General features: G+C 40.6%; 7 protein-coding genes across 7 annotated transcripts; 1 reads left to right on the top strand and 6 right to left on the bottom strand.

The window, feature by feature from the left end:
* Positions 1-106: 106 nt before the first annotated feature.
* On the bottom strand, positions 107-1,754 carry BCR41DRAFT_377385 (Metallo-dependent phosphatase-like protein; the record flags this gene model as incomplete). The annotated part of the gene is made up of 6 exons (XM_022027100.1): positions 107-125; positions 475-775; positions 796-862; positions 897-1,012; positions 1,389-1,514; positions 1,598-1,754. 6 exons carry the CDS (start codon positions 1,752-1,754, stop codon positions 107-109), a joined length of 786 nt encoding a protein of 261 aa, XP_021882506.1.
* Positions 1,755-4,761: 3,007 nt separating this feature from the next.
* Positions 4,762-6,987, bottom strand: BCR41DRAFT_394996 (hypothetical protein; the record flags this gene model as incomplete). The annotated part of the gene is made up of 6 exons (XM_022028689.1): positions 4,762-4,787; positions 5,299-5,452; positions 5,559-5,635; positions 5,781-5,954; positions 6,219-6,716; positions 6,906-6,987. The coding sequence occupies 6 exons, from the start codon at positions 6,985-6,987 to the stop codon at positions 4,762-4,764; spliced, it is 1,011 nt and encodes a 336-aa protein (XP_021882505.1).
* Positions 6,988-9,697: 2,710 nt separating this feature from the next.
* On the bottom strand, positions 9,698-10,276 carry BCR41DRAFT_394995 (hypothetical protein; the record flags this gene model as incomplete). Its single annotated transcript, XM_022028688.1, has 1 exon — positions 9,698-10,276. The coding sequence occupies one exon, from the start codon at positions 10,274-10,276 to the stop codon at positions 9,698-9,700; it is 579 nt and encodes a 192-aa protein (XP_021882504.1).
* A 44-nt stretch (positions 10,277-10,320) lies between these two features.
* BCR41DRAFT_394994 (hypothetical protein) lies at positions 10,321-11,815 on the bottom strand (the record flags this gene model as incomplete). The annotated part of the gene is made up of 5 exons (XM_022028687.1): positions 10,321-10,491; positions 10,612-10,795; positions 10,851-11,278; positions 11,432-11,500; positions 11,654-11,815. The coding sequence occupies 5 exons, from the start codon at positions 11,813-11,815 to the stop codon at positions 10,321-10,323; spliced, it is 1,014 nt and encodes a 337-aa protein (XP_021882503.1).
* Positions 11,816-11,871: 56 nt separating this feature from the next.
* On the bottom strand, positions 11,872-12,231 carry BCR41DRAFT_369660 (hypothetical protein; the record flags this gene model as incomplete). The annotated part of the gene is made up of 1 exon (XM_022026478.1): positions 11,872-12,231. The coding sequence occupies one exon, from the start codon at positions 12,229-12,231 to the stop codon at positions 11,872-11,874; it is 360 nt and encodes a 119-aa protein (XP_021882502.1).
* Positions 12,232-14,509: 2,278 nt separating this feature from the next.
* Positions 14,510-16,044, bottom strand: BCR41DRAFT_377384 (arginase; the record flags this gene model as incomplete). The annotated part of the gene is made up of 4 exons (XM_022027099.1): positions 14,510-14,712; positions 14,822-15,144; positions 15,446-15,714; positions 15,970-16,044. The coding sequence occupies 4 exons, from the start codon at positions 16,042-16,044 to the stop codon at positions 14,510-14,512; spliced, it is 870 nt and encodes a 289-aa protein (XP_021882501.1).
* A 2,363-nt stretch (positions 16,045-18,407) lies between these two features.
* Positions 18,408-19,997, top strand: BCR41DRAFT_377383 (kinase-like domain-containing protein; the record flags this gene model as incomplete). The annotated part of the gene is made up of 5 exons (XM_022027098.1): positions 18,408-18,524; positions 18,777-19,065; positions 19,185-19,309; positions 19,450-19,658; positions 19,832-19,997. The coding sequence occupies 5 exons, from the start codon at positions 18,408-18,410 to the stop codon at positions 19,995-19,997; spliced, it is 906 nt and encodes a 301-aa protein (XP_021882500.1).
* Positions 19,998-20,493: the final 496 nt, after the last annotated feature.

The raw sequence follows: 20,493 nt of genomic DNA, 5'->3' as shown, positions 1-20,493 counted from the left end.
GTAAGAACGATCTAGACCAAAAACTCCCCTTTTTTTGCCTTCTCGCTCAGAATCGAGTCATCGTCGAATGTTGATTGTGAGCAGAAGAAACAAACAATGTAAATGTCTATGGTGCACAAGCTTTTCTTTTTTTTTTTTTTTTTTTTTTTTTTGTAAATAAAAGGATAAACAAACTCTTTAGGTATTATTATTATTATAATTCTCATATCCTTGGCTTTTTTGTTTGCACTTTTCTCTCTTGCTTCATGACTATCCGTGCATCATGCTGCCTGGCGTTGAAGTGAATAGTGAGTTGCTATCAGGTAAGCTAAATCCATGAATGAAGGAGGTAAAAAAAAAAAAAAAAAAAGATATTTAACGAAATGCATATAAGAATAAAAAAAAAAAAAAAAAAAAAAAAAAAAAACTACAGCATCTTTTTTTAAGCTTTCTTACCTGAGCCGTTGCTTGTTCACTCTCCATCCGCCTGCTGACGCTGCAAGGCTCTGCATCTGTGCTCGTGCTGTTTCTGGATCAATTGGCTTCAACAGCTCGAAACTACACAGCAGATCTTCGTTCACGCTCATCACAGCTCCGTAGTTATCGAATTCGCCACAATAGTTGGGTGCCGAAAAGACAGTAACCAGTGTCCGGTCATTAAAGAACTCATATCCATCCTCCACTACCATGTGCGCTCGACATACTAGATCAAAATCGTGACGATTCAAAAACTTTTGGATGATACTCCGTCCAAAGCAATATGAAACACCACGCTCGTTATCTTCCCAGTCCGCCGCTGTGTCTGATGGATCTGACCACAATAGATATTCAGCAATCCAAAATCTGGTACGTCTGTAGGGCGTCGGATCGCCCGGATGTCATCCTCGTCGAGAATTGGGTGATAGTCCACCATGTACACAAAAAATCTTATTGGCAACAATAGCGGCCAAGGGCAGGCAGTTGAACACATCCACGAATGCCCTCCACATCTTAATGCTAGCCCTGCGCTTGCATTCGTCATAGAATCCATACACTACATATTGGTTTTAGATGTTGTAGCGTTAGTGGTGGGTTACTGTGTCGTAACTTCGTAACCGCGTCATGTGACAACGAAATTGCGCGTGATATTTCAAGACAGAGACAACGCTGTGCATCTGTATGCAAACTTCTGTGCATGATCAATTCCTATCCCCCCCTATTCACTCTCCTTATTCCAAAGAGCTATCTCAATGGGACATCAACTGAGCCCTCTTATACACACCACTTCTTCTATTTCTGATGCATTGTGCCAGACTGTAAGGGCATGAAAACCTTTTTTTTTTTTTTTTTTTTTTTTTTGCTGAATGCCCCATTAATCAAAATTGGATAGGGAGAAAAAAAAAAAAAAAAAAGGGAGAAAGCCAATTTACCTCTTGTCACATTGGCACATTCATGATTGCCTCTCAACAGGAAAAAATTCTCCGGATACTTGATCTTGTAACAGAATAACAGCAAAATGGTCTCCAAACTCATCTTGCCTCGATCCACGTAATCACCTAGGAACAAAAATTGGCCGATGGCGGGAAGCCGCACATCTCAAACAACCTCAACATATCTGTGTACTGTCCATGAATGTCACCAACGATCTTGACAGGCGCATTCAACTCAATGAGCGTGGGCTGTGATAAGAAAACTTCTCGTGCACACTGGCAGATGTATAAGATCTCGCTGTTCTTCAAACAGATCCCCTTGGAGATCCTACCAGAGTATCCTGCGTCCAGTAGTCTGGAGATCATGTCATCGATATCCAGTCCTTGTTTCGTCTTATCCCCTGTGCCTCCGGAAGATGGTCCAAGGAATGAGAGCCGTGCAGAAGGTGAAAGGTCTACAGACAGTTTCCTGTTGCCACTACCGCTGAATTTTGGGGACAGAGAAGGGGGCGAGGATCGATTCAAGGAGGATGTTGGGTTGGACGAGAGAGCTAGAGGTGTGAGATTGTGTTTTTTGATAAGGATAGGGTTGCCTGGTGTAGAGACTGCAAAAGGAATACTGGGTTGTGGGATAATAGGTTGCTGTTGCTTTGGGGCGATGGTTGCTGCTGGTGTTCAGGTGATAGTTGGGGTATCATCTCGGCTGATTCCAGCCGCAAGGGCACTATCACCATTGCTGTGGTTATTATGATTATTATTGTCGTTACTATGATCCTGTTCAGAGGGTTGTTCATTAGACTGGTTCTGTTCTAGTGTTTGTGTCTGTGAGGAAAAAAAAAAAAAAAAAAAAAAAGAGTCATTATTGTGTGCTATCTTCGGAGCTATACTCATTCCTCTCCTGTCGTTGCTGTGGATCTCATTGGTCGCCTAGGCCAGCGTCTCCAAAAGTTGTGCTTGCTGATCATGAGCGGCCTTGATTTTGTATGAGAGCCCATTTCATTTGAATCCCTGCGCCAAGACAGGTGCTGTTGGCTAGGTTAAACTGAACCCTGTGCCGCCCGATGTTGTTTGTTGTCCGTGATGCAATGACCTCTGACAAGTGGTGGCACGATACAATGTGGTCCAAATCTCTTTTCTATTGATGATGATTCAGGTAATGCATTCAAAGGCGTAGCAATCCATAAACAGCCACTCCTGCTTATACTTCTGCTTTTTCCTACTATTCCTATTAGTACTGCTACTACCGCAGCTGTCGCACTCCAACTGGATATTCATGCGGTAACGGTCAACGATGTGTCATCGGCAGAGGTTGTCCTGATTTTTTTTTTTTTTTTTTTTCCCTTTTTCCGCGGTCTGGGATCTGGACAATATTCAGAAAATCAATGTGGATAGAGGCGCAGTAACTATCCCTACCTGCGGTTCTTGCTGCTGCTGGTGCCAAGAAGAGCGAGTATCCTCTTGAGACAGCTGGCTCTGTTCTTGGTTTTGTTCGTGCCCATCTTCCTGTTCTTGACCCGAGAGTCCTTGCGCTGACTTACCAGCACTGGTCTCAGTCTTTACTTCTTTCGTCTTTACACCGCCACTAGCACCAGAAGTCTTACTTTTGCTAGTATGATTCACTGTCGGTGCCGGTACTATTGAACTTGTCGGTACTGTTGAAGAAGGTTGCTGTTGCTGTTGTTGTTGTTGTTCTAAACTCTTCCGTCCATTCAAGATCTTTGACTTTTCTTTGAGGCCATTGGCGCCAACCCCATTTGAGCCGGTGTTGTTAGGAAGAGGGTGAACATTGGGATCATATATTCCCGAGGAACGATTCGCCTTTGAATTGGGCCGCTTCGAAAGCTGGTTCCCCATCGATTGAAGAAGAATAAAGTATGATGGTGGTTATAGAAGTATAGAAGTGCTGTAATGAATAAAGCGATGAGAGAAAATGAGGTATTCAGAAGTGATGTGAAACTGGAACTAATGTGCTAAAAAAAAAAAAAAATAAGTATGAGACAATCTGAATGCGGTAGAACGAAGTCCTTGCTATGCACTCCCGGAAAGTTAAGAGTTTCAATGTCAGCAAAACAAGAAGAAAAGGGTATTATGAGGGTGTTACAGAGGTAGAAAGCAAAAAAAAAAAAAAAAAAAAAAAAAAAAAAAGATTGTCAAGCAAGAGGATTTTCAAGCAAGAGGATTTTCAAGCAAGAGCAATGAAAGCAAAAAAAAAAAAGCTACGAGAGTAAGAGTAAAGAGTAAAGAGTAGAGTATAGGAAAGAGAAGAGAGAGAGAGAGCGAGGATAAGGAAGAGGATGCTAACGAGAATGAGAGCGAAAAGAGCAGAAAGGGGGATACAAATGTGAATAGGAAGGAAAGAAGAAAAGGGAGTGTGAGAGGTAACGAACAAACACCTCAGAGTCTACGCACACATCCACATCCACATTGACAAACAATCCATCAGGGTCAAAAAAGCGAAGAACTAAGAAAAACATGAACGATGAAGTAATTCCAAACGGAGCAAATTAAAAATAAAAAAATGTTTTTTTGTATATCATCCGTTAAGCAACCCATCCTCTCTTTTCTCCATCTCTGTTGTTTTGTTTTGTCAGCTCGTTTATGATTCAGTAGAATAGAACAAATAATCGTTCCCAGGAAGAGGAGGCGCCCGAACCACTTGGATAGAAACCACAAATGGGCATTTTTTTCCTTTCTTTTTCTTTTTCTTTCTTTTTTTATTTTTTTATTTTTTTATTTTATTTTTTTTCAAGATGAAAGGGAGCAAGATCATGTCTCTTGCCATAATGTCTGACTCTTCCTTTGCATTTTAAAAAAGTGCAAATTATGCACGAGAAGACCTAAAGAGCGTCCACTTCTTTTTTCATGGAATGACCAACTCTTCCCACACTCTTTCATATTGGTTTTTTTTTTTTTTTTTTTTTTTTTTTTTTTTTCCCCTAACATTCGTCATCCTATTCTTACTCTGCAAGACGTGTCAAAAGAAAGAACGGTCCATCATCAAAACTCTTCCGACTTCAATTCAAGAAATTACTCTTTACTCTTCAAAAGAGGGAGAGGAGGAGGGGTAGAAAACAAAAAAAAAAAAAGCATTTGATTCCCCACCCCTTTTCTAGCTTAACCGATACCATCCTTCATAGCTTCCTTCGAGAAGCGTAGATAGTCGATACTGTTTTAGAATTTTTGGCAAGGATGCATTCACAAACTTTGTTGCCTCTTTCTTAAAATGTATCCATCACGCGCATGAAAAAAAAAAAAAAACGGCCCACACGTACACATTTTTATCTGTTGCTCTCTCCCAGCTCGTCCGATTTTTTACATTTAAGCAAGCGGCATGCCTGAGCTTGTCAAATGCCATGTCGGCTCAATTGCACTATTACTTCAAGAATAGACGGCGAATTGCTAAAAAAAAAAAAAAAAAAAAAAAAAAAAAGTAATAAAATAGTAATAAAAATAATAATAATAGGGCACAAACTATTCTCACCGTCTACCATTTCATGAGACGACATATTTTCTTTTGGTTTGGTCTTTTATTTATTTATTACAGTTATTATTGTCATTACGTACACTGCGGCATTAGAGGAAAGTAAGGAAAGTTACAAAAATGATCTAAGATCTAGGATGGAGTAATGTGGAGAAAAAAAAAAAAAAAATGTGGGGAAGGCATAAAAAAAAAAGCCTTTTTTTTTTTTTTTTTTTTTTTTTTTGTAGTAGATGCAGTAACAATTGCATGGGGCAATGCGCAAGTCTATCGGGGTGGGTTTTTTTTTAAGGCCAGCCTTAAATGACAAAAAATTGGTCTTGCTCTTCTTTTGACGCCTCTTCCCACTTAATAAATAATTGACCGAGCTAAACCATTCTCTCCATTCTCTCACTACGGCAGTCTTGAAGAATACTATAAAGATCACCGTACCAATGGCTGAGACCAAGAATTCGGCTGCGATCATCAATCCGTACGGAGGCAGGTGTGGCGCCATTCCCTCTACGCACCCATCATGTGTTGCTCCCGGCTTCATCAAACAGGTCATAAACTCTGCAATATGAGGGAGCAATGTCTCTGGCTTGATCTTGGACAGTTGCAAGAAATAAAACAGCCAATAGAACATCACACTCAGGATCGCAAAGATCGCCATCACTGCAGCTCGCCATTGGATTCGGGATCGCCATCATCACATGGCGACGTTGTGAGATCATCGCTGCTGCACCAGCAGACAAGGTTGATCGCGAAACCGTCTCAGAATCAACACCTGCTTGAGCAGAAATACGTGCGATTGAATGAATGTGGCCACATGAACCAAGAGGCTGGGAAAATCATAGCAGCCATCGGATAGAAAAAGATCTCAGACGATTTTTCTTGAGAGATCAAGCCAAAGGCGTTGCAAACTCCCATCGGACTTCGCCCAGACCCAGGCACAGCTTGTGACTGTGATGGCGAGTCCCAACAGAATGTATGCAAGAGCCAATACTTGCGGGCAACCAGGCTGAATTCAGACAGTGTGCAAATGCAGATTGGAATCAACGCAGAGCACCATGCACAGGTCGCGACTGAAGCAAAAATAAGCATACCTCCTATAAAGTCGTACATATAGAAGGTGTGAGTAAGGCACAGATGCATTTTCATCAAAAGGATGAACCTGAAATTTCATACTTAAAAGAGAAAAGGAAAAAATAAAATAAAATAAAAGTATATCCTTGAATAGCACATTTTATATTATTTTGTTGAGTACTGGGGTTTATAGGTCCGAACATTGCATTGCACGAGTATCAATCAACGGGAAGATGACCACGACCGAAAAGAGGAAGACGCAGATCGAGAAGAAAAAATCAGTGCACTTGGGTGCGAGCGCTTGTCCGGCAAGAAAAGATAGGAGATCATCAGAATAAAGCTGAGGACCATCGACACTGCACGCATTGTGTTTGTAATCTTGAACCCTGTTTCCAATGCGCCTGTACGGTAAAGTGAGTATTGAGCTGGGCAAGGAAGACAGCATCCCATCTTACAGTATTGTTCGTTGGTCGTGGTCCCGCCAGGCCCTTCCATTGTATCAGCAATAAAGGGCGCTACACAAGTCATAGTTTGGTTATTGTGGTTATTGCCACCTCCTGTTCCACCTCCTGGTGGATTGCCGCCGTTCAGTGGTTTAACTACGTTGCATTCGCCATCAGGTTGGAAGAAAACTCCTTGAGGCAAAAACTGTGTTGTTCCTGGAATGGGTACATCGCAATTGGGAACTTGGTCAGCTTTGCCAGCAGCTGTCAGCAATCCTGAACATCCAGTTACAGCTGCCTGGCACGTTGACTTGCATGCAAATCTGACATTGAAGTTGCTGGCTGTTAATGAATATTGAGATGTTCAAAGAGAGAGAGAGAGAGAGAGAGAGAGAGAGAGAGAGAGGTAGGAAAGGAGAGAAAGACAATACAGTCGCGCGCTCTGATTGTGAGTCCTTCTTATACTAACAAAGTCATTATTAAAAAAAAAAGTCCATAAAAAAAAAAAAAAAAAAAAAAAAAAAAACTTACGAACATTGGTTGCTTCTACTCTTGGAAAAGAGGTAGAACATACGTATTCCATGAATGGATCTGCACAGCTAGCAGGAAGCATCGTTACTCTATCTATTCCTCTTTGAGTAAGACCCGCCTCGATGGTCGCAACATCGAGGCCCGGTGCCAACCAAACTTGGTAATCTACATAGTTCCTGCATATAGATCCATTATAATTGGTTGCTGTGGAGAGAAATTAAAGTTGAGAAGACATTCTAGTGAGTTTCATTATAAATTCTACCGATTAAGAAATAATGGGGCAAAGATTGCTCGACAATCATCGTCAAAAATTAGTTTGGTTTTCATAAGCGTTTAGAGATTATCCTGAGCCTATTGCCTCAGCTGTAGCCATGAACCCCAGAGCCAGGGTTATTATGTGTGACCTTAGTCACAAGCCGAGACATGGTTACGTAAGATGAAATGAAAGTCGGGTATATAGAGCAGAGATTTACGAATTAAGGATATGACAGGGATAAAAGAGGTTAGGGGAAAAGGGTGATGGTGAGAAGACAAGGTGAGGATGAGTGTGTATGTGACAGAAAGGAAAGGGTCGTTTCAACAAGATTATAGGATGACTAAGTTGACTTTGGATGCAGGTGGAGGTGAGAGAAGTGAAGGAGTGTGAGATGAAAGAAGAGAATGTGGTACAGAGAAGGAAGGTGAGAGTGAACGAGCGAAAATTCAACGGTCAATGGTCAACGGTCAATTGTCAACGGTCAATGGTTAGCAGTTAATAGCCAACGGTCAACAGTCAATCGCTGGCCAAGCTGAAAAAGAGGAGAGGTTAAAAGATGACAAGGTAAAAAGAAAGAAAGAAAGAAAGAAAGAAAGAAATAAAGAAAAAAGGAAGAGAGAAGAAAAGTAGAAAGAGGAATAGAAAAGAGACATCTCATTAACCTCTAGCAAATACCTTGATAGAGGCACCCAGAAGATGACCAACAAGGAATCACATTCGCATGAGTTGAATAATATTCATATTCATGTTCATGTACACAAACAAACGCTGCCCATGCGCCCTTTCCAAGCAAGATACCCAAGAGCAAGACACAAAAAATCTGAGCCCCAATGGTTTTTGTTGTCAAGGCATATTGTTACATGAATCAAACCCGAGTGAACAATGAATTCAATAAAGGCCACTTAAATGAATAAAAAGTGGATACACATGTGTAGTCGAAAACTATACTTTTCTTTTTTAGATTACTGGTTGATAGAAAGTCGTGCAAAATATACAATATATATAAATATATACTATGGGCTACTCATGATTGCTTTAATATCTTTGTTTGTATGGCCCATTATCCATTGCCACCCACTCAACAGGGCTCGATTATCCGTTAACACGGCTTATTTTATTTTTTTTTATTTTTTTTTTGGAGCATTTGATAGAGGACGCGATGACAAAAAATATCTTTTCAGGGCTTGCACAACTGTTAAACCTTTGGACAAAGGTCACCAGCCTAAAATAAAAAAAAAAAAAAAAAAAAAAAAAGAATAATATGAAATAAAAGGCTCTGAGCATTTGCAATTGGCAAAGCCCCTGTCAGTTTGACGCTGATGCTTACCATGATATAGTCTTTCAAGATGTATCTTACTAGTAAGGACAATACCATACCTCTTTAAAAATAGTGTATTGGCAGATCTCTTTTCTTTTACATTTATATTTTTGAGAGAAGATGAGGTCAGGAACCGAAATTACAATCTAAACTAACCCCCGGATATCCATATAATCCTAGCGAGATACTATGTAAGCACCCAGTTTGCTCTCCAGGGGAGTCGTAGATTCATGAAATTTGCATGCCCTCTTCTTGCTTGCTAAAACTGTGCGCCAATTTTTTTTTTTTTTTTACGCACTCACACTTTGACACTTGCTCTAGCTCTGGCTCTCTTCTTGTTCTCTGATGGTCCAAGTACAACGGGGACTATTTCCTTGGTCATCTCCTTTCTTAATGGACCTGTAATTTTACGCAAAATCCATTTTCTTGTACGACTTTCCGTAAATTAAATGCATGGAAAACAAACAAAGAAAAAAGGCCCATGAGTGGGCTTGGTCTTTTTTTTTTTTTTTTTTTTTCATTGCCACGCATGCAACTTTTTGGAAGGAAACTGTCATGTACATGTACAATAGGGAAATTAAAAGGAGGACCGATCATCTCTCTAATTTATGTATACACTTTTCGATACAGTAAGCTAGGCTGTGAAGCAATAAGGTTATAAAAATAAAGCTTGTCTACAACAGATTAAAGGGAGAATATGCTTTGCAAACTCATAATATTAACCTATTCTACTATAGCGCCATCATGGGGTCTCATTGTTAACTTGCTCTATCATACATGTATCGAGAGGATGCCAGGTGGATTCTTTTGACCACATTGTGCAGCTCAATTGTCGGCTGAGTTTAGGTTGAAATATTAGGGTTCATGGACCCTCTTGCTCCACATACTGACTATGGCTCTCGGTTCCCATTAAAAATCAGGGATAAAGTAAAAATAATCTCCGCTAATGTGGATGTTGTCAAGATGTCATTGATTTAACGATGTATATGACATATATATATATGTATATATATATAATTGACGTACTCGTGTATTTATATTTCCATTAGGAGAGCTTGTTGTAGGAGCCAATAAACCAAAATACATCACGCACAAGACTACTTGGCGCTAACCGGTGTAGTCTGTACTATTCAATAAGTACAATCCTAGACTATTTTACCCATCAGGAATGACTCTCTTGAACTTTTTATTATTAGTAATACTATTATTTCAAGTTGTCTACTTAGAACTTGGCTCTATTGCTGTTGAGTCCATATTCATATCTGAGTCCTCAATCTCAACTAGTTCCGACTCTGCTCTTTCTTGATGGGGGACACTCGCGCCAATGTATGTCGAAGTAATAGGAATTGATGAATTCGTTGTGATTGTGGTTGTGGGTTCGGTTTGAGAGGACATATTTGACACTGGTCCAATATCGCCTATATCCCCATCTGACATTGTCTCATCATTTTCGCCTTCCAACTCATCCACTTCTTCCTCGCCACCTTCTTCCAACTCATCTACTTCTTCCTCCTCCTCATGATATCCTCCACCCATCTCTTCCTCTTCCTTTCTTGATCCAAACCCTGCCCGTCGAATAGTAGGAGATTCAGTGAGCCTCGATTTCTTTTTGTTTGGTGTGCCAAGCGACGCATATGTATCACTATCATCACCCTCATCACCTCCATCATCGTCCTCAAGTTGATCATCCTCGCCATCGCCATTGCCACTAGCCTTGCCGTTTTTCGAGCCCAACGCAGCAGCGACCTTGCGCTTCTCTGATGACGATTTTGTAGATGGTTCTTCATATCGTTGCATGATATAAGTTTTACTACACTTATCAGCATTAGGCAAGTCCTGAATCATTTTGGCAATAGTGGCGTTTGAAAATCCAAAATAGTCTGGGCCTGAGGCGGAATTAGAGTGATCACGCTTGGGATCGAGTTCGCAGCTTTGACGACATGGGTCCATGCCCCTGTGGCCGTCCCTGCAATGATGGGTTTCCCTGGTTGATCTTCTGCATCAATTTGAAACTGGGGGCGAAGGGAAAATAGATATCTCAGTAAGAAATACAATGCTCAATTGAAATGCCCCTATAGTATCGTAAACATTTAAGACCTTAGAAATACAAAATATACGATGATGTGCTTTACCTTCGGCGCCTCGCCATCATCGATAACGCTACAAGTGTATGTCGTCTGCTGAGTTGGATCAATCATGCTATTGTAAGATCGTGACATCTTGTACCCAACAGGCCAGATATATCGTTCATTGTGAAAAGCTTCTCGATCATAGACAACGTGTCGAGATCCATGATGGTGATAATCCCTACTGTCACTGGTAGTTTCACATTTCCATGCTCATCTCTTTCAATAGGCTGAACTTTGCGAACCTTGCTAGACAGGAAGGCCTCAATTTGGTTGTGTTATGAATTCTCTTTGGTTTCTGGGTGGCTGATCCAACATTGGTGATGGTCGATGGTGTCGAAACAGGCCTATCTTCTTTCTTTCCAATTCCACTAGTTTGTTTACGTATGCCTGTGCCCGCCACTGCTTTATTGACTGTCTTCTTAGGGTGGTGGGTTGTTGCAGGTGCAGAAGAGGGCACATCTAAACTTTTATTGGTTCCTGTTACTTTGGATTGTTTTTTAGAGGATGACGGTGCTGTAGAAGTGGCTCGTAAAGGTGATGCCCTTCTAGATCTGGATTGATAGAAACTATTAACAGACGAATCTGATACATCACTATCGCTGCTCAATGATGATAAAGTATCAGGGCTCGAGTCAGACTCCCGTTCATAAGCACAAGATCCAGTAGCAAGCTGTAGTTAAATGAAGATACAATATATATATATATATATATGTATATTAAAAAAAAAAAAAAAAAAAAAAAGTGTGAATAGCCAAGTAAATAAATGATTTGGCCACAGCGCAATCTTCAATTCAGGTTACCAAAGAGAAAGCAACCAACATACTTTTTTTCTTGACGCAGCTGGCGCGCCCCTATTGGAATGGCCCAATTCAATGCTCAGTCGCTCATTCTCCTGTTCAAAATAAGGGCAAAACGGTGTCTTTTTAGTGTCGTGAATAATAGCAATAATAATAAAAGATAAAAAGTGCACTTTTTCAAAAAGATTTTTCAAGGCCAAGACAAAAGTGCCGTAAAGGACATAATAAATTCAGATCTATGCCTTTACCTCTAATACTTGTTTGAGTTTCCGCTTGAGTCGCTTGTACTTTTCATCCGAAGGTTGATGGGTATCATGATCTACATCTTGATCATCGACATGACGTGATACTCGATCTTCAATCTTTTCGTTTTTATGGTGATTACGCCCACGTCCGTTCACCAAGTTCATTATTTGCTTCATGTCTCCTGCTCTCTTTGCCGATCAGGCTCTTTGTCATTTTGTGGTCACCATTCTGAAGGATTTTGGTGGCAGTGGTAGCGGTGGCAGTTGAGGCCACTGTGGCCTGCTGGTGTGGCCCTTCCTAGCAGCTTCAGAGCAGAAGCTACCTCTAATGGATCTTTAATATTTACAATAGCTGTGGTTTCATCATTCTTGCCATCCACCATAACTTTAGCAGCATTGGATTCATCCGCTAACACCAAGGCCTCTTTTGCTTTGACAGGCAGAGCATTTACATGTTTGTCACCTCCGATAGTAGTTGCCTCCATGTCCCTATCCTTAATCATGCTCGATTCGATCAAAGTTTCTGCAGATCCCGGTGGCGTTGCGGGACGCATGTCGACGTCAGTGTTCGATGGTGCCATTTTTTTCCCTGTTGGGTGACAACTTCAAAAAAAAAAAAAAAAAAAAAGTAGACTTTGTAAATAAAATACGAGCATTAACAGTCCACAGCATCCGACCGTAATGGCCTGCTCTTGTCTTGCTTTAATATCAAGGCTGAACATTGTTATGCGTTAATTGACCCCGCTGTACCCGCGTGTCGCGTCCTCTTTATGTATTTAGTGCTACAAGAGATAGAGGAAACTGAAAATAAAAGAGAATCTAGTTTTTACAGTAACAGATGACGTGAAGCACCTAGATTAACGCGAAGAATAAGAGGTTGTTAAATATATAAGAAGGATGAGGGGTTTGATCGGATGTAGAGATGTGAAGGATGAGAGCAAACGAAGAAGGGAGAGAATGAGAATAAATAATATAAAATGAGTTAAAGAGTGAGGATGAAGGAAAGAAAGCAGATGAAAAATATTTTCATGTCTGTTGTTTACAAATCAACCCTGGTCTGGTTTTGGAGTGTCTGTCTGTCTTTAGTGCTCTTGTCTCTGTGGACCTCCGAAGCAAGCGAAGGAGGAGTTGACTGGCCTGGCTGAGCTTTATTCCCAAAAAGAAAATAACATTTCAAAGACACTTGTCATGGAACAGGATGAGGTCTAACTCGTTTCTTTTATTTCATTTCAACCAAGTAAAGAGCTTTTCTTCTTGTTTATTATTGGATTGTGTTGGAATACAATCATGCACCCCTTTGTATGAGGTCATGGGAATGAAAATGACACGAAATAGAAAGAAAGAAAAGGTAATGTACAAAATGGCAATGGAGGTGAGCTCAATTGTGCACACGATCAAAGAGAAGGTCACGTGACTAAAGTAATGAAGAATGGGAGATTTGAATGTTCCTGAAAGCAAATTGGAAACAAGAACAAAACAAAGAGGCCATCATCCACTGTACATCCTCAAGCCATATTACAACTCTCCATTGTCAGAAAAAGTATCAAGAGCGCTGTCCAACTATCCAAATATGTATGTTGATATAGACGAACGGCTCGCAGTCAATAGTAGCTTTGTTTATTCTCTCCACAGCGTTAATTCCTCCTCTCAGGACTGTGCCCAAGGAAAGGACATTTTCCCATGACATCCTCCAATCTAACCGCATTGACCTGGTGGGGAAAGATTCTCCTATTGATTAAATAGGGATTACCTTTAGTGTGACAGAAAAAAGAAAAAAGCACTTATTTTTAACCCCTCTTGGATGTCACTAATGGCTTTTCATTTGAATACATTGGTCTTTAACTTTCACAACTACATGGACATGTTTAATGGATCGATGTCATATTTTTGCACGCTACGAGAATTGTAGTTGGCGTAGATGATCATTGGCTGCACCAATCTGCGCCGTCCGTGCTGTCCTAATTGCACATCGGGACGTGCTTGTCGCACAAAATACTGTAAATGTCATTTGAGGAGCAGGAGTGCCCTCTCTTCCTTCATTCGATTGACAAAGAAAGAAACCATCCTTGGTTGGATGCAGGAGCAGGTGGTACCAGCATTGACGCATACACAGACACGATATTCGTGACCAGCACTTGGAGCATCTATATCAAAAAGCGTGCAAGAAAGGGGACCGACACTGGCACCAGCACCAGCATACATAAGCAAGAGTAGATGCTGCCGATGTTCCGACCACCCATAGCCAATAACACGCAAGGAAAGGCACCAGCGCAAGCACAAGCACAAGCACTAGCACAGGCAGCAGCTGCCCAAATCCCCGAGGCAAGTTATCGTTGAGCCATCTAGGGGTATATAGATAGTGAAGAAGATTGAATTTCTTGTGCTTGTCATCCACATGATTAACGAATACCAGTACTTTTGAGACATCCAATCGTGCACAATGGGTTTTCAAAGGTGAATTGTATTTTTTATTTGTGAATATTTCTGTTTTATACCAACAACTTGGTCCCCTGAAGGTGAAAGCAACGGTAAAAAGTAGTTCAGTTTACTCCTGCTCCTTCTCCAGAGAGTTTCCTCCTCATGACCCTTCTTAATATTCAAGGCAAGGGCCACTATTCGTCTTTGGTCCGTTCTAGTTTTTTGCAAGGCTTAAAAGTGTGGTTTGTTGAAAACGAGTTCTTTTTTCTTTTTTTAGTATTTTTTTTTTTTTTGCTTTTTGTTAATTTTAAAATGTTTTTGATGCTTTTTTTTTTTTTTTTACTGTAAATTCGGGATTGAGGACAAGGGAAAAATGGATGTCATGCCAATGCCTTTTGAATCAATTTTTTGTGGGTTCCGGCGACAAAAGATGCAAGGAGGTTAATGATTTAAGAGAAGAGTCTCTCCCAAAGCGCAGCGCACCAAAGAGCAACCAATGGTAACGGTCTGGAAGACAGCGTTATCATCCTCAAGTGAAGGGTTAACCTCCATCAAATCCATTGAAACTAAACATCCGGTCTCGTGAATAGCCTCGCAGATGTAATGACCCTCACGGAAGGTCAGTCCTCCACGAACGGGTGTACCTGGATATTTTTAATAAGACAAAAATTAGTCTCCAAGGCTCTAAAAAAAAAAAAAGTAAACAATCTAATGCCAGCGTCTGACTAATGAGCACATTCTTTTTCAGCATACCAGTGGAAGGGGCGACTGTAGGGTCGAGAGCATCAACGTCGAAGCTGAGATGGATAGGGTGTGAGAGGTTGGGAGAAATATGTTCGATGGCCATCTCAAACAACCTTAGAGATACCATACTTATCAACCTCGTGCATTGAGAAAGCCTTAATGCCATGCTCCCGTAAGATCTTTTTCTCGCCAGCATCGACATCGCGAAGACCAATATAGACAATGCGATCAGGCTAAGGCAAGGCTTGACCCAGCTAAACTCATTGATCTGTCCAGCAATTCCAAGTAAGAAGGAAATAGGGCAGCCGTGGATATTGCCGCTCTCCAGTGCTCTCGGGGTGTTGATATCCTAGAATTTTTTAAGTACATAATTTTATTTGAGTATTCAAACCTTTTTCTTTGTTCCGTGGAGGTTTTTTTTTTTTTTTTTTTTTTTTTTTTGGTTGTATGTAGTGATGTAGTTCATTTTGGTAATTTGGGAAAGCACATTCCATCCAACAATAAAAAAAAAAAAAGGAGAACAATTACAAAAAAAAAAAAAACGCTTGTCATTACTCCAAATGGTCAACTTACAGCGTGAGCATCAACCCAGATCAAGCCGGCATTGGGGTGAACGGCCATAGTTCCAGAGACAGTTCCAAGGCGATAGAATGGTCACCACCCAAGGTAAGGGCAAGGGAGCCCTCCTTGAGATGAGTAGAAACGGATTCAGCAACAGATTCCGTCACAGCAGAAACATGGCGAGCATTGAGGAGCTTGCCAACTGGAGGATCAGAGGCAGGCTTCATGGCAGTGTAATCGCGGTGGCCATCAAACTTGACCTGCCAGTTGAGTTCCTTGAGTTGGTCCAAGAGTCCAAACTCGATGATCTTGAGAGGACCAAGGTCAACACCAGCTCTAGGCTATCAAAGAATTAGGGGCAGAAAAGATTGAGTGAGTTGCCATTAGAAAGGTATAAAGAAAGAGGAAAACTACAGTTGTGTATTGATTCGACAGCTCGAGATGTAGAATGCATCTCACATGAGTTTTTACATTCTCATCTGATCGTTTTGTCTGATCAATGCTGATCAGATCCAATGTTTGTTTGCTGCGGAGAGCACTTTCATCATTGGTTTAAATAGGATGCGATTGGCACTGAAATAGCATTTTATATTTACCTGGCCACCAGAGAAAGGGACGCCAACAACGCCAACAGACTTTTGCTTAAGGAACTTGTGCTGGACAGAAGACATGGCAGTAATAAGAAGAAGTAAAATAAATGAAGGAAACGAATGAAATGGATGAGGAAAAAAAAAAAAAAAAGAAGAAAGAAAAAAAAGAAAGTGGAGGTTTTATTTTTGACGATGTGAGATGGGTCCCGCCTAGTCTTTGAGCGTTCGTTGAAATAAAAGTTAGACGACCCAACTAAAATGGAATTGTTGAATTTGTTCCCACAATCTGTTTATACGTTTTATTCGTTTATTTATACCATATAATTTCTGTGTAGCAGTCATTCTATCTTACAACTCCGCTATTTGTATTCATGTAGTGGATCCATCGCACAGGGAGGATTTGTTATCTGCCTTGTTCTGGAAACTCAAGCTGTAATCAGGTGGTTCACCAAATCACTCCTTGCCTTTTCTCCTTGTCTCCTTATCCTTTCAATAGTCTGATCAACGTTGACATGTTGACATGGCCATGCACTAAAAAAAAAAAAAAAAAAAGACCCGATGATATCATGCCCACATTGCTCCTGTTGAGCCGGAATTTGTTTTTGGCGAGATCCCGAAGCAGGAACCGATGCACAGACAATTCTGGATGCATTCACTATCTCATTCTCTTACTTTCTTTCTGTCTTTATCCCTCTTTATCATTTTCCAGCTACTATTCTTCATACACACTTCATATGTACGGTTATCAAAAATATCTGTCTAAACAGTTTCTAGACATGTGCATACAACAACTTCCTAAAGGTTGACTGCTTGGATGATTGTGCAATATCACTGTTTTCGTAGGCTTTTGGATACCGTGTCGACGTCTGTGGGAAGTAGGAAGCTGTTTATGACAGACATCCTAATAGAATCAACTGTGAGTGACTTTGTGGGATGTTTGTCGCGGTAAGTGTTCATGAATCATGGATATTTTGTAAAAATTAACAAAGCTCATCCCTGGGCGCATATCTAACGACATTGACGAGAAGTCATTCGCTACTTTTATGCCCTGTGTGCTTTAATAAACGGGGTTATACTCGCTCACTGGTTGCAGTTTGTGGCTCTTTTTTTTTTTTTTTTTGGTATTGAATAAAAGGATATAAGACCAAAGAGATATGAAAAAAAAAAAAAAAAAAAAAAAAAAAAAAAAGAGAGTTCAATGGCTTTGATTCTGTTGAGGAACAATGGAGTAAGGAGATCGAAGAGTGAGAAAGCGAGCGAAAGAGAAAGGAGGAAATGAAGAGGTAGGAGACTGCTCGAGGCACACAAGAGCTTTTATTTGGTTGCGCTCAACTCCGTTCGACGCGTTTGTCACTGATAACTTTCTGTAGTATGCACATGTTTGATTGTTGGTGACAAGCATGTCGTGATTGTACGTGTCCGTTGCTGTGCGGAGCTGTACGAAGCACGCTATTCTGACTCTAATCAGCATTTGTTCTTTTACCCACACTGCCGTTTTTGGTAGATCATAAGGTAAAGAGATGCAAAAGCCCTATGTCAGATTTTGCTGCAGAATTTCAAGCGGGACAGGGCTGATCTCTGTGGAATTCTTCACCAAGCCTATGTAGCTGGTCTCTTAGTATGTGGATCAAGAGACCACATGCCTGCAAAGCTTCAAGAGCTTGCTGATCGAATAAAAAGTACATATTGAATGTTGGTGGCCAAAAATGCTTCATAGAATAGCGGGAGAACACGTGTTCAATTAAGGCATGTTGTCAATTAGACGTATTCATTTTTCTCCTTTTTTTAAAAAAGTGTTTTTTCCTACTTTCTTTAGTCTTCATCATTTCATTCATCCTCCTACAGGCATTCAATTGAAAAAAGAAAGGCTTCTTAACATCGATTAGACAAGGGAAAGCGTGTCAAAGCCCCTACATTCACATTTATACATTGCGCTTACCTAAAAGAATTAAAATAAAGAGATAATCATGCCTTTAGTAAGATCACACGCCAAAAAAGTGAAGCCAGTTCTTCATGTGCAGCTCAACACACCACAGCCCAATTCCGCCACACCGTCACCAATACCGGCTTTAAATGTAAGAGAATATGTTGATGCTTTTAAAGAGGCTGCTGCGTGGCACAATCAAACACAGAGACTGTCTACCACGAGTGAGTGCTTTTCTGTACGATACCGGCCACTAACTTCCTGCCTTTCTCGATTGCCATTCACCATTTTCCACTCATTACACTCATTACACTCACTACTCACTACTCACCATACGCGCTATTATAATACCACATGTCCTGGTGTCCAGCCAAGATCTTTAACGGATTATTTGGATCGGAATCCAAGAGATCCGGCACGCGTAGCTCACTATGCAATTGCTTCAGGAGTGGATAAGGACACGCGGTTGACAAGAAGTATTCCAGACACTCCAGGAGGCTCACGAGCATCTGACCCATTGATGAACTATACTCTTCGGCCAGAGGACATAGTTACTGTTAAGAAATTGGGTGAAGGTTCCGCAGGCACAGTAAGCAAAGTCAAGCATGTACCTACAGGCTTTATTATGGCGCGAAAAGTAAGCACCTACGTTTTTGTTGACTCATTGGCTGTTCGTATCTGTTGAATTCCTTCAAAAGGACAAAGATTGTTACAGGATCGGGGTTTTTTTTTATTTTATTTTATTTTGTTCTAGCCTGCATCGGCAGTGGCCTTGCACTGATATCAGCCCCTTTTTCATTTTATGAACACAGAGTAATAATGACAGCCTGACATTACCTATGCTAACCTTTCTTTACCCCATGACTTTCCTTAACCTCACTTTATGTAGCACGTTCGCTGTGATCCTAACCCAGATTTTCAAAGGTTGTTGGAGCGGGAACTCAAGACATTGGATCGTTGTCATTCACCATGGATTGTAACCTTTTATGGTGCTTATATGGATGGCGATGAATTGGCAATCTGCATGGAGTATTGCGAAGGAGGAAGCATGGAGTCGGTCTATAAGCGTGTCGCCGAGAAGGGGCAGTCCATCTCAGAAAAAGTATTGGGCAAAATCAGCGAGGCTGTTCTCAATGGTCTCGTTTATTTACACAAAATGCACCATGTCATTCATCGAGGTAACGTCATAGCTTTTCTTTTGTGCAAGCTCAGACTGGGAATATGATTTATATCACCTACAGTTCTGTGTTTTCTTGTTCTGAGCCTGAACATACTATTTCTCTCTTGTAACAAACAGATTTGAAGCCATCAAATATTGTGGTCACAATGGAAGGCAATATCAAGCTCTGCGATTTCGGCGTAAGCGGGGATCTGGTCAACTCTCTTGCAGAGACGTTTGTTGGCACAAGCTATTATATGGCAGTAAGTAGGGGTGCTTCAACATTGTTTTACAGACAAGTCTTACTTGGTCCTTTCTTTTTTTTTTTATTTTTTATTTTTTATTTTATTTTATTTTTTCCTATCGTCCGCTAATTTATTTTTAATATCCGTATGATTTCTAGCCCGAAAGAATCCAAGGAGGCAAATACCCTGTACAGTCTGACGTATGGTCATTAGGCATGACAATGGTGGAAATAGCTCAAATGAAGTTCCCTTTCCCAAATAATCTTGCTCCTTTCGAGTTATTAATGTGTATCGTGAACCAGCCTGTACCGTCATTACCAGAGGATGAACCTTGGTCAGAAAATTTTAGGGATTTCCTCGCACAGTGGTATGTTTTCTTTTGTTATTGTTGTTCTGAAAATCGACTTGTTACAGATTCTTATAGCTTCATACTAATTCAATAGCTCATGTTTTTGATATTATCGATCTTTTTTTTATTGGCATTATTAATTTCACCATTATTGAACTATTATTGCTACCAACACTTGACTGAATTGATAGCATGATTAGGGATTTCAGGAAAAGACCTACGCCAGAACAGATCATGGAGCATCCTTTCATTGTTGAGTCATCAATACGTACTACAGAAGAAGTCAATATGAAGAAGTGGATCCATGATGTTTGGGATTATGATAGTAATTCTGTAGACCAGGATACCCATGTTTAAGCAACTAAATAATGTTTTTGTTTAGCCATCATTAAAAAAAAAAAAAAAAAAAAAGGGGGGGGATTGAAAGTGAGCTGCCGCCATAATGCTTTGAACAGCCATAATAGGACAATTAATGAATAGGGTAGGTAATACATAGGATGCGGAATAACCCTGCGCGTTTGTACATTTCTGAGACGTAGTATTTCTCTCCTTGACTCAGAGTTTGTTTCAGGACGCGTCTCTCATCAGGGGGACATTTTGACAAGTCAGGGCTCTTTGGCATAAAAAAGAAGCTCTGCACGTCCATGTTCTTTTCTTGCGCATGCATCCTGAAGATCCTTGGACGATTTTTTATTTATCATCTGCAACCCCTTTGTAAACAATAAACCCGAGACGGACTTTCCGACGGAATGCCATTTGCTGCCTTTCAATATTTTTTTTAGAAACAAATCCTTGGAAATGACTGTCGTCATGGTTAATGACAATTAGTCCTGTCACTCAGCGGAGACGCTTT

Source organism: Lobosporangium transversale (assembly GCF_002105155.1).
Source record: "Lobosporangium transversale strain NRRL 3116 chromosome Unknown BCR41scaffold_13, whole genome shotgun sequence".
NCBI classification, from domain to species: Eukaryota; Fungi; Mortierellomycota; class Mortierellomycetes; order Mortierellales; family Mortierellaceae; genus Lobosporangium; species Lobosporangium transversale.
This window is presented reverse-complemented; position numbering and strand designations above follow the sequence as displayed.